Here is a 13,358-nt window from a genome sequence, read left to right on the forward strand (position 1 = left end):
TATCAAAACATGATCAACTTTTTCTGAGTTTAAAAAGTCTGTAAACAGAACAGAGGTAAAAGCTGTACCACGGTCAAATATAATACGGCGAGGTTTACTATAAGCCCTAAAATAATCCGTCAAATGCTTCACACATTCTTCTGATTTAGTCGATTTGCATGGATATAGTTTTAAGAATTTTGTAAACGCGTCCACTATAACAAATAAATGCTTATAACCCTTTGATGTTTTTTCTAACGGACCAAGATGATCGATATGCAAAGTCTGAAAAGGTAACTTTTCCTTATCGATACTATGCAAAAGTCCTTCGGGCTTTCCGCTAACAGGAGAAAATTCAATACAACGTAAACAATTGGCAATATACTCTTTTATTTTCTCGCGCAGCTTCGGAAACCAATATACTTTTAAAATACTATCTACCACTTTTTTATATCCAACATGCCCTAGATCGTCATGACAGGTTCTAATTACATTGTTTTCCATGGACTGAGGAACATAGAAAAGCAATTCTTTATTTTTATTTTTTCTATATACAAGACCATCTCTTAACTCAAAGAATTTAGATTCCGCGTTCTCTAATTCATTACGGATTTTCCCTATCTCTAAATCACGATTCTGACAAATTGAAAGAGTTTGCTCAAAAGTGTTAGCTTCAATAACTAAAACGCTATGACATCGACTCAACGCATCAACATGACTCATGCGTTTTCCCGGACGATGACATATTTCATAATCGTAATCTTGCAAAAACATAGCCCAACGTGATATTCGCGGATTGACCTGTTGTTTACTAAGAGTTAATCGAAAACTATCACAATCGGTAATAATTTTAAATTTTATTCCTCCTAAATAGATATGGAATCGTTTTATTGCATTTACAACGGCAAGACATTCAAGTTCAAAACTGTGATACTTTGCCTCTGCTGGAGTGGTGCGTTGGCTAAAATAGAAAATTGGCTTAAAAAGACCATCTTCTTGTCTTTGCAATAATATTGCCCCAAATCCAGAGGCACTAGCATCACAATGCAATTCTGTTTCAGCAGTGGGAGAATAAATTGACAAAAGAGGTTTACTCGCGAGATGTTTTTTCAAAATTTTAAAAACCTCATGCTGTTTACTACCAAATTCAAATTTAGCATTTTTCTTAACAAGGTCATATAAGGGTTTCGCCACCGTAGAAAATGATGGAATAAAACGGCGAAAATAACTTGCTAAAGAGACAAACCGTAATACTTCCTTAGCGTTTCGGGGAACCGGATAATTTAATACTGCCGCAATATTTTCGTCAGTAGGTCGAATACCTGCGTAACTAACACGGTACCCCAAGTAATCAATTTCAGTCTGGATAAAGAAACATTTATCTAATCTAAATGTTAACTTTGCTTGGCCTGCCAATCGAAATACCTTTTCCAATATTTCAAAGTGATTTTCCAAGGTCGTTGTTGCTATCAAAAAATCATCAAAAAATTGCATCATTTCACCACTCTGTAAAAGTTCAGAAAAAACTTTTTTAATAAATCTCCCAAACACTTTAGGCGCATTTGTTAAACCAAAAGGGCAGAAAAGAAATTCATATTGACCCATGGGAGTCACAAAGGATGTAAATTTGACAGATTCTTCGGCTATTCTCACATTATAATAACCGTCTTTCAAATCAAGAGAGGTGAAATATCTTTTATTCCTTAATAAATCAATATTATCGTCAATCAACGGGCTTGGAAAATTATCTTTAATTGTGATTTTATTCAATTCACGATAATCAATACATAATTTAGTTTCACCATTCTTTTTCCCCACTAAAACTATAGGGCTGGCATACGGTGATTCACTCGGTCTTATGATACCGCGATTTAAAAGGTCATTCAAAATTAACTGTAATTTTTCTTTATCAGAATACGATAAACGTCTAGGTCTAAAACTTATGGGCTGATCGTGTTTCAACACAATTTTCATTTCAAAATCAACTTTACTCAGCCCACTATCTTTAATCTTTAAATAGTCAAAATACATGCACCTAAGCTGTTCAACAAACTTTCTATCAATGCTGGAATTAATTTGTAATTCCTCCGACACTTTCAGTGAATCCGAATCAACTTCAATATTCATAATCTGATGAATTTCCGAATTTAAATCATTGGTTGAATAGCTTTCAGTGTTTTCTTTAGTTATTATTATACGATCTCCCAGTGTGACTGTGATGAAGGGTAATGTAGAAAAATCACGCCCAAGTAAAGCCATAAAAGCCATTGTATGATCAGGTACCACATAAAATTTTAGTTCAACAGCAACATTTTCAACTTTTACTTTAGTGTAAAAAATATTTATAATTTCTAATGGTGACCCATTTATACCACAAAACCCTTTATCATCCGAACAAATCGGGGATCTCGCCTCTAACGGTACAAAACTTTCCTTAATTAAACTAATCGGTGATCCGGAATCTAATATAGCACTTAATGTGTACTTACAGTGTTGTCCAGTCTTACAAAATACCTCATAACTTACGGAAACCATATACGGCCTGGTATGAGCCGTCTGAAGCAAATTGGCTGACGTTGAGGCACTCAACTGGTTGATGAGAAACACGGCGAGGACACTCGTTCAACTTATGTGATGTTGACCCGCACTCGAAACACGCACCAAAAGATCTCTTAGGCTTTACACATTTTGTCGAAATATGTCCCGTTTCTCGGCAATTAACACCTTAGTTGTTTAACGCCCGGATTTGAATATTGGACAGTTTTATTGCCAACCGCACTATTCACTTTACGTTCCCGTTCATTTGGTTTCTTGTAATCCAATGTGATTTTTTCAAAAGCTTCTAACAAATCTGCTCCTGAACGAAAACGTTGAATACGAGCCTGATCTCGTAATTGTCGATCCGAAATCCCATCAATTATATAGTCTATCAATTCTTCCTCTTCAATTGGCACCTGATTTCCCAAAATTACCTTGTCATGGTAATAATCCGTAAATCGTTCACCTGTTCTCCAATGTCTATTTTCAAAATCTTTCCTCATTAACAATTTACTGGGACGGTGCATAAACATGTGTTGCATGTTATCTAACAAAGTGGTGATATCCATTGTTAGGTGAGCTGGCTTTGAATGGAACCAAGACAAAGCCCGACCTTTTAGTTTAGAGCTAATTAAAACTCTTACAGCGTTATCATCCAATTGATAAGATGCTCGCAGAAGTTGTACCTGCTGCTCCCATTTTCCAAAATCATTGGAGCCATCAAAATCACTCAATAAATCGCCCATTGCTCGAATACTGATTGTACTGCTAGCTGCGGAGCTGCTTCTGCTATCAGACCTCTCTGGCGTCGTACGAGAATTTAACAACTCTTGTTCTCGTCGTAGAAGTTCAATTTCCCTTCTTGCCAATTCTTGCTCACGTTTCAACATTTCTAGTTCATGTTGAGCCAATCTAGACGCAGCAACATCGACCTGTCTTTGATGTCTTTCGCTGACCAAATCTTCCCAAATGCTTTCGGACACTTTGTCCAGCCTGTCTATAAGTTCAGCCTTACTGCCGGTTACTGGTAAATTACGGAGCTTCAAAAACTCCTTCAACTCATTTACCGTAAAATCTTGCGCCGACATTTTTTTCAACTCCACTTGAGGTGACGACTTAGGAAAACAAACGCAACCAATACGCACCAATGCTTGTTTTGTTTATTTTCCCAACACAACTGACGTCACTACTTCACCGAATAAAAAAAATGCCAATCGCCAACACAAACAAAACTTGTCACATAACCGCCGCGAACCGCGTACACTACTAAAATTGCCACCTTTCTTTTTTTTTTACATCTCACTTCTGAAGTTTGTAGGGCATTTTGGGTAAATCTCTCAGACAATTAAAACAATAAATTTTCGTCAGAATGGTTTATTTAAAATTAAATGAGAGATATATATATAAAGCGGATGACAAATTAAAGTAGGTATAACAACTTGCGGACCGAATAGACGGTTTTAAAATTATTTCAACTACCAACTATAGCGAAATACAAAGAACAACTAAACTCAATATTTCCAATTAAAACGGTCGAGACGGTCTTCTTTCAAAGCTCAGCGGGGATGTTGACGCCTTGGCATTTTCCGCGAACACCGATAAGCACATAACCATAACAACTCTAAGAAAAACATTCGGACTTCATAATTTAAATCGTTGTTGCCAAATTGCCTACAACTTAAATATAGGTTTTTTCTTTTGATCTATAAATACTGAAATAATTGATCATGTGTACTAAAATCTTAGCAACTCCTAAAGCATCACTGTCACGAAATCAAAAACCCATAAGATAAAATTTTCAGTTTTCAGTCAATTTTAAAAAAGGTTTTAAAACAGACAAATTTAGATTACTCTGAGTACTAACCTCAGTAACATAACACAGTGATGGCTTGAAAAAAGAATTGTCAATGAATTTTGCAGTTGTACTTGTCAGTCTAGTAACTTCACCCTTCAGCTGTATGCGATCATAAGACTTTAAAAAGTTTTCGTCGTTGTATCCTTTTAGGTATCCATGAATTCCACTTAAAGAGTAATTATTTGGCCCAATTTTTAATATACCTGCCTAGTAACTTATTGGACCATCTACAGTTGTGGCCAAAAAAATAAGAGTGCTTATTAAATTTCAAATCAAGCTGAATTAGCTTCCCTATATGTTGGAATTTGCAAATAAAATACTACGCATTTTCTTCCATCATTTAATCTGCTTACTTGGTAAAATTTATCAATAAACCAAGAATGCCTTATCTTTTGAAAGCAATTTTTTTCATTATTGTTTAAAAATCTTGGGGACAAAAAAATAAGAGTATTTCTTTATAGTAACTATTAGGTCTTTGTTTATTCAGATAAAAGATGTGTTTGTGATATTTTCTATAAATACAAGTCTCCATAAATTCAAGTTTCAACAAGATCGTTGCATCGCGTTGATAAATATGGATGGCGCAAAGCATTGTAGCCCCGAAGAAAGGCGTCTAATTTTGCAATTGAGAAGTCAATAAGTTTAAGAGAAAATAAATCCTATGCATTACAAATGTGCTTAAATGATCACCTTGTAAACTCTCCAGTTTTAAAAACACAACATAAAACGGAAAATGTTCCTGAAAATCGAGGCCGTCCAAGAAAAACCACATGGAAGACTGATAAGCTTATTGTACGCGAAGTCAGAAAACAACCTTTTTCCACATCTACCACTATAAAACGAAACTTAAGCCTAAGTATTAGAACTAGGACGATAAGAAGACGTTTGCAAGACCAAAAATTATATGGTCGAGTGGCCAGAAAAGTCCCATTTCTAAGCAAAAAGAATATAAAATAAAGACTGGTATTTAATAAGAATAATTTTAATTAAAATTGTCAAAGAAATTGATGCAACATTGTTTTTAGTGATGAGATGAAGATCAATTTATTCAGATCAGATGGAAGATGATTCGTTAGAAGGAGGAAGAATGAAGAATATAATCCTAGAAACACACTAGGCACACTTAAACATGGAAGTGGAAATATCAAAGCCTGTGGGGCTGTTTTTCCTATAATGGAGTAGGTCCCATATTTTGGATTAAAGAGACCATGACCAAAGAAATTTATTTGGATATCTTGGATAGAGTCAAGGCTACCATATGCCGAAAAAAATATGCCTATAAGGTGGGTGTATCAACAAGATAACGACCCTAAACATACGGGCACGGATTGTTAAACAATGGTTTAATGGTTTACACAAAGTAGGGTTTTAGTTCTGGAATGGCCATCACAATCGCCTGTATACTATTGAACAGGCCAATATTGAACCAACCTTAATACTATTGAAAACCATTTGAAGAAGCTGAAAAACCGAGTAGCCTGTAAAAAAACAACAAATAAGCAAGATTTATGGAAGGAAGTTCAGGAAGCTTGGTATTCCATCCCAGTTGAAACATGTCAAAAGTTGATCGATTCGATGCCACGAAGATGCGCAGCCGTTGTCAAAAATAATGGTTATTCTACCAAGTACTGACTCGCTTATCTAATGCTGTCGTTTGTTTTGCGGTATATTGTAATTATAATTTTTTATGGCCATTTTTGAAAAATACTCTTATTTTTTTGTCCACCATAAAACGTGTGAGAAATAAATTATTTATTTATAATTACAAATTAAACTGGCAAAGAATAATGTGTATTTATTTTTTTATCACTGATGGCATATGTTGTACAAATATGAAATCGTTATTGTTTTTTTCGCTATATAGCGCAATATAATATTAGGAATATTCAATAAAACCAGGCACTGTGAATTCTTTCGAATTATCCATTTTGATCTATCGATGATTTTTTCTTATAACACTGCAACTAATTATGATCACATTGTTTAGCCTCCTGACAAAGACTGATGTTTTAATCGGGCTGTTCAGGGCATTTATTGATGCTTGGGTGTTGGTGCTGATTCGGATGACCCGGTATGGGCCGTGTAGTCACTTTGTTAAGATCGACAGGTTCCACAGCCTGTGCCCTTCTCCGTTTTGGATTCTTATTTTTCCTGTCTGTCTGAATGGGTCAAACGTTTCTTGAAGAATTTCTGGTAAACCTATCCTGAGATACATTAAGCAGCGACCTTCTTGGGAGTAGATCTTGGATAATTGCATTCCTAATCCCAATTCCGATCCACTCGTTGCTGCAAATCAACATATATGCTGTCTTGGCGGCACACCGCTTGATATAGTCTCTGATATAGCCTTGGTATAGGTCTCTGAATGTCTTGCATCTTCCGAACTGCAGCTGTGTGTGTCCTTTTTCTGATTCCAAAGATTCTCCTCAGCTGTCTATATGTGATCCATGACCTTTATTCAGGATTCGTTGTTAGTACATGCCAATGAATGCAGTGTAGAAGAACTTCGGTCTTCGCATAGCTTCATATATACATAACCATGTTGAATGTTTAATCTCCCAACCGTATCCATTCAGGTTTTTTTTTAATCTCGGTACACCCTTAGATATTTTACTGTGTGGAATTTTTAGCCCATATAAGGAAATCTGCTCCAACTTTTATTTCCTTATGAATACTACAATCTCTTTCTTGTGATTTGATTCTTAGGAATAAGGTGAATAAAATCTTTCTTAAACTCTCTTCTCTTTCTCATCTGCATTTGCTTTTGTGTTGTAAGGTTTGGATACGATTCTTTTAGCTCATCCAGAAGACCTTAATAATATGATGAATGCTCCAAGCCTGGTAATTTACCATTTAAAAGTTTCAAGATATAATCATTTGTAGGGTTATTTAGATCAAGTTATTTCATTCAAACCATTTATAATCCACTTAACATTTAGCTGATTTGCACCGATTGATTTTACCTTACTTCAACGAGGTCATCATTACCACTAAACCAACCTAATCTCATTTTAGAGAGTTACGTAGCTCTATAAATTAAAAAAAAACGCCTGATCTATTCTATCATATTAATGCAGTATAATTATTATTTGAATTACTTCCTAAATATTTGTTACAGAGCTCCCAAAACCGACTTGTAATCAAAAATGGTAAAATAGTAAATGAAGACGGCATTACGGAGGAAGATGTTTACATCGAAGATGGTATTATCAAGGAAATCGGGAAGAACCTCATTATTCCAGGCGGAACAAGAACGATTGATGCTAGAGGAAAATACATAATACCCGGAGGCATTGACCCTCATACACACTTCGAGTTCGAGTTCATGGGTGCCAAATCGGTTGACGACTTTTATCAGGGTACTAAAGCAGCAATTGCTGGTGGAACGACAATGATAAGTAAGTAAATAAATGTAAGGCGTTAAAGGAAATATATGTTATTCTTATCAGGAACTTGTGCGATAATGACAGGTTTATTGTTCGATAGCGTAACTATCTTTTAGGATGTAAGCGAAACCTGAATTAGACCCTTTTACTTTACAGTTTGTTGATATAAGTAATAAATATATAACTACTGGTTGCTGTTTTTTTGGATTGGTTTAGTTACCAATAAACGGAATTTGCTTATTATGGATAACAAAACTAATAAAGTGTTTCCATATGTCAATATCAACAATGGTGATTCCGATTTTAGAGAAACGTACGAACGGTTTGTCAGTAAAGAATATGTTGCTTCAAAATGCTCCTAAGAGTAATCAAGTGATACCAATATTCCTAGACAGTACGATGATAATTTCGTAAAAAATATCTTAACCAGAATTGATGATCAAGTTGACAATATTAAAACTATTCGAATTGATGCGGACACATTGCAAAAAAACGACGTGGCACCTTTGATGATAAAAGAATATTACGCCAACTATACCATGTGGACCATGTTATAACGCATAAGTCTATCTCATAGTGGCGATCTCCGCATGCTTTAACAGCTTTTATAGTTGATTAGGCAAAGCCTAAACATTGAAAGCTTGTCATAAATCACCTTGTACATTGTTTTTTCTTACATTAGAGTTTATGATTTATCTCATTATCTTATTAAGCTTTGACACAAATAGGAATTATGTTAAATGAAAGTACACATAAACATTATTACCAAGATAATATTATTTGTTTTTTTGATCCTGTTTGTTGAAATTGAAGATTATCGATCAAGGTAAACAGCTAGAATTATATTTTTTGTTTTACGATGGACACACCTTGGTATTTATCTTTTTAGGTAAGATTAATTGATTAAAATCACAGTTTTTTTTTTTGTATAAGATTGATAGATATTTGGTACTGGAAAAATATCATATGTTGGGCAAATACTAATACTTTGCCCCAAATATAAATAGCTTCCATATTTATTTCCAAACAGATATACCCTATCCAAGAAAAAACATACACAATATTTCCTAATTTTCAAGCACAATATTATGTGTCTGTGTGTGGCGTTTCAGCATTTTAGCAGTATTTAAAAGACTCCTGCCAAACATATTATTAATAAATACGAACGCTACTAAAACATTAAATAAAGTTTTTCACTAATTTTGATAATACCTTTAATGAAAATCACCTACTGACCCCATTTTTATATATAATCCATTTTATATATATCCCAATATTCGAATCTTGGGCTTCTGCTAATTAGAACTAATAAATAAACCTGAAAGTTTTTCATTAAGTCATTGCTTCAAAACTACGAATGTTTGATTTTTCCGTGAAACATCATTAAACGTTTAGATCCGGTTAATTTATACAATGTAGCGAGGTAATTTGCGTGAATAAAATCACAAAATGCGCCACAAATGTTTGTTGTTTCGTCGCTAATTGGTTGTAACATATGACGATTTAAACTTTCTCATATTAGTAAAATAAACAGCATAATGTTCCATGTATCGTTCTCACAAATGGTTAAAAGTAAACTGTTAGTAAGACTTGTTTGAATTAATTTTAAAGTAATTTAACGCTAAACTATTTACTAGTGATTTTCTAAATTCTTTAAAAAATTCTAGGTCTATTAGTGCATGATTTTCAAATTTGATGGATTGGAAGAAGAGGCCCTATTGAATGGCCTCTACACTGCTTGTCACCCTTAGATTTTTTTTAAGGAAACATTTAAAAAGCATATATTTCGCTACCCAAGTAAATTCATTAGAAAATTTGCAGAAATGCTGTTAAATCAATTCTAAGATATTGCAGAACATGCTGTAACGATTTAAGCAAAATTGTTATTGCAATAAGAGTTACGGTTTTCAATATTTAAACGATTAGTGTTTAGGCTACTTAGATAATTTCATTAAACTTCTATTTGATTTCTGCAGTTTTATAGGTTATTCAGTAATTTAATTGTAGATTATTTTGCATAGTGCCAAAAGGGTTCACCCCTATTTGTGACTCTTGGTATATTTTGGGAAAAACGCTTGAACACGTCAATTTTGATTTCTAGGGGGACGTCTTTTTATCTAGAACTGTACAATACAGTGTTATCCAATATAAGATATTGCGTTTTAGATTTTTAATGAAGTTACGTGTATACTAATGTTTATACAGTGACCGCCTAAAGTTCCACATAAATTCGATAAAAATTAGAGACATCATTTTTTGAGAAAACGCTCGGACCCGTCGATTTTTATTTTAAGTTGCGCATTATTTCACATAAATTTTTGTATACAGGGTGGAACAAAAAAAAAGTTATGCGTTATCGGTCATTTTTTTAAATAAAATACTATATTTTTTATTGCATTTATGAAATATAGGCGAAATTCCAAGCAAGTTTTGTAGAACACACCTTATCTCAAAACTCAACTGTTTCAGAAATATTTACATTTAACCAACAAGAAAGCAAGTAAGTACGTCTATTTATAAATCAAGATAAAATGGAGGATAAAATGTTATAAACTGTGACAACTCTTATTATATGTATCAAGTGTTCGTTCAAACTGATCCCCATTTACTTCTTGGCAGAAAGCAAGACGGTTTACACACTCATGTAACACACTATCAATTATTTCGGGTGATTTCATATCTAATTCTATTTTTCAAATCTTCTACGTTGTTTGGCTTCCTAATATAAACTTTACTTTTCAGGTACCCCCATAGAAAATACTCGCAGGGATTTAGGTCTGGTGACCTGGCCGGCCACTCTATTGGCCCTCTTCGTCCTATCCTTCTTCCTGGGAACACTGTATCCAACTAGCCTTGCTGAAACCACAACTTATCTGTCGGGACAGCAGGGTCTTGTTCGTCTGGGTATAGGGCAGCCAAAGCAGGGATAAGATCTTCTTGAAGAAAATTCAAATAGCGTTGTCCTGTTAAGTTTTCTTCGAAAAAGCATGTCCCTATTACTTTATTTTCGACGATACCAGCCCAAACATTAATAGATTTATGGTACTATGTATGATGTCCTCATTTAATTCGTGTATTAGTCCAATTTTATAAGGGTGGTATTCATTTGCTTTTATGATGCGTCTTACTGACGTTCTGGCTATATTATTATCAACTGAAATTTGTGAAGTTCCATTGTTTGGATTTTCTTCGACGGAGAGCAGAACGTTTAATTTTGTTTCTTCAGAAATTTTTGGACGACCTAATCTTCGCAAATCCCTAACATGACCTGAAATTATGACTTTGTGCTCTATTCTACTAACTGTTGACTGAGAAATAGGATGGTTTGGGTATTTGGCATTAAACAGTTCACTTCTTTTTGCGTGCGCACTCTATCTCCGTACCCTAGCATCATCAAAATTTCAATTCGTTGGGTTTCCGCTAAATTAGCCATAATTTATTCTGATAAAAACTATTAATTTTCGAACTGATAGTGACATTCGAAAATTGAGATTCTTTACAAGTGCAACCATGGAAATAGAAACAATTGGCAGTTTTTATAACATTATTTTTATCCTCGATTTTACCTTAATTTGTAAATAGACGTACTTATTTGTTTTCTTGTTACTTAAATGTAAATATTTCGGAAACAGTTGAGTTTTGAGATAAGGTGTGTTATACGAAACTTGCTTGGAATTTTGCCTATATTTCATAAATGCAATAAAAAATATAGCATTCCATTTAAAAAAATGACCGATGACGTCATATCTTTTTTTTTGTTCCACCCTGTATACAAACATTTATGTGAAATAATGCGCAACTTAAAATAAAAATCGACGGGTCCGAGTGTTTTCTCAAAAAATCATGTCTCTAATTTTTATCGAATTTATGCGGAACTTTAGGCGGTCACTGTATATCTTCCATCGTTGTGGAGCTATTTGATTTAATAGTGAAATTCTATAAATATGATAATATGAAAATACATCCTAAAAATAATATTAAATATAGTACCCATAGTAAAACTTTACTTTAAAATTAAGCTATGTAAAATATAAAAAAAAACTAAAAACAACTTGGAATTTACATGTACAATAAAGTTAAAGTAACAATTAATTGCTATGAAGAGGTATAGGTCAATGTAGTAATAAGTGCTGCAAGTCATGTCTCTTTACCTCCATTTAATAATAACGATTTTATTCAAATTTATTGCTCACATTTTCAAGCATGTTTTGACATATTTATCTACATTCAGCCGTAATCCGCTCCCGAAGACCTTAAATTGGATCTGGCTTCGTACTAATAACTTTATTTTTCAAATGCTCGCAAAGAAAGTATAGTCTAAAGGACTTACGGTTGGAGATGTCGGCGGCTAGTCAATGGGGTCTAGTCTGCCAATCCACTTTTAATTTCATTATAATTATCGTAATTTTCTATTATTTGAATCATTCGTGGCTCTATCATATTTTCCAACATGACCAAGTACTTCTCGCCCGTCAAGTTGAGCTCCTACAATATGATTTCTGAAAATGCCGGGCCACACATTTATTTTTTCGGGACATTGCGAATATATCAACAGTTATGTCTATTTTCAGCAGTAAATAGAAGAACAAAGATGACAATTTTAAAATTATATGCAGAGAAAAAGGAGCTCTGTAATCCTCTCCTACCTCAGTCATGTCACTATGCTTACTGCCTTCCTTTACATTGCAAACAATCTACTAGATGCAGCTGAATGCCCCCAAACTAAAATAGCATATGACAACTTGGCATGAACAAGTGGAAAATATGCAGCTCTAAAAAAATCCAGTGACACACGGATTGATAGTCCCCTTAGGCAATAGATGTTCTTAGATAATCCTTCAGCATCTATTTTGATATGAGATTTCCATCGTAGTTTAGTGTCTAGAGTTACTCCTTGCTTCAGTTACACCCAGAATAGAGTGAACGGTACATTACTAGTGCTGACAGGTAGATCATTGACATGAATTAAAAATAATATTGGTCCCAATACTGAACCTTGTGGAACTCCTGCATTTACTACCCAGACCTGCAACTCTCACTACCTGTTATTTTACTCACTCATCTGAGAAACAAATATTTAATAACAGATTTGGGCTGTTAATGATCCGTTCGGACATTAGATCGCAAAACACCAACCTTTTGTCAAGATCGTGTTCATGAAGCTCATGGACAAGTTTCATCTTATACCGGTGAAATTTATTCCACAAGTGCTTTGGGTTCATTTTTACTGGTCGATTTTCTCGATGGTGACTACGGCGAATATTAGACACAGAGCCATTTTCTTCAAGTTAGTCGAATTTTATTAACCCAAATATATCACAACGATTAAAGATAGGATTACACTTTAATAAAAAAAGTTACTAAAAACTTCATCGAGAATCTAAAAATTAAAAAAGGGGGTTCTAATGTAATATCTTATTTTTGGACAACCTTTATTTTTTCTGAAAAAAATACCAGGAGGGTCACACATAAGGGTGCTACCTTTTCGTTGGGCCACCCCGTATATGTATGTGCTTTCTGCCGATTTAGTTATTACTTTTATTATTAATAAATGGAATAAAAAAATCTATTATTAATTATTTACTTTCAAGAATAATTGT

At 34.0% G+C, this 13,358-nt stretch overlaps 1 protein-coding gene across 2 annotated transcripts in view; it reads left to right on the plus strand.

The window, feature by feature from the left end:
- Positions 1-13,358, plus strand: part of LOC126748208 (dihydropyrimidinase) — a 67,538-nt gene that overhangs the window by 26,727 nt on the left and 27,453 nt on the right. For both annotated transcript variants that reach the window (XM_050457284.1, XM_050457283.1), the window contains exon 2: positions 7,491-7,770. In XM_050457284.1, the coding sequence (XP_050313241.1) occupies positions 7,491-7,770 (280 nt within the window). The remainder of the gene's footprint in view (positions 1-7,490; positions 7,771-13,358) is intronic.

The sequence above is a fragment of the Anthonomus grandis genome, chromosome 22 (genome assembly GCF_022605725.1).
Source record: "Anthonomus grandis grandis chromosome 22, icAntGran1.3, whole genome shotgun sequence".
NCBI classification, from domain to species: Eukaryota; Metazoa; Arthropoda; class Insecta; order Coleoptera; family Curculionidae; genus Anthonomus; species Anthonomus grandis.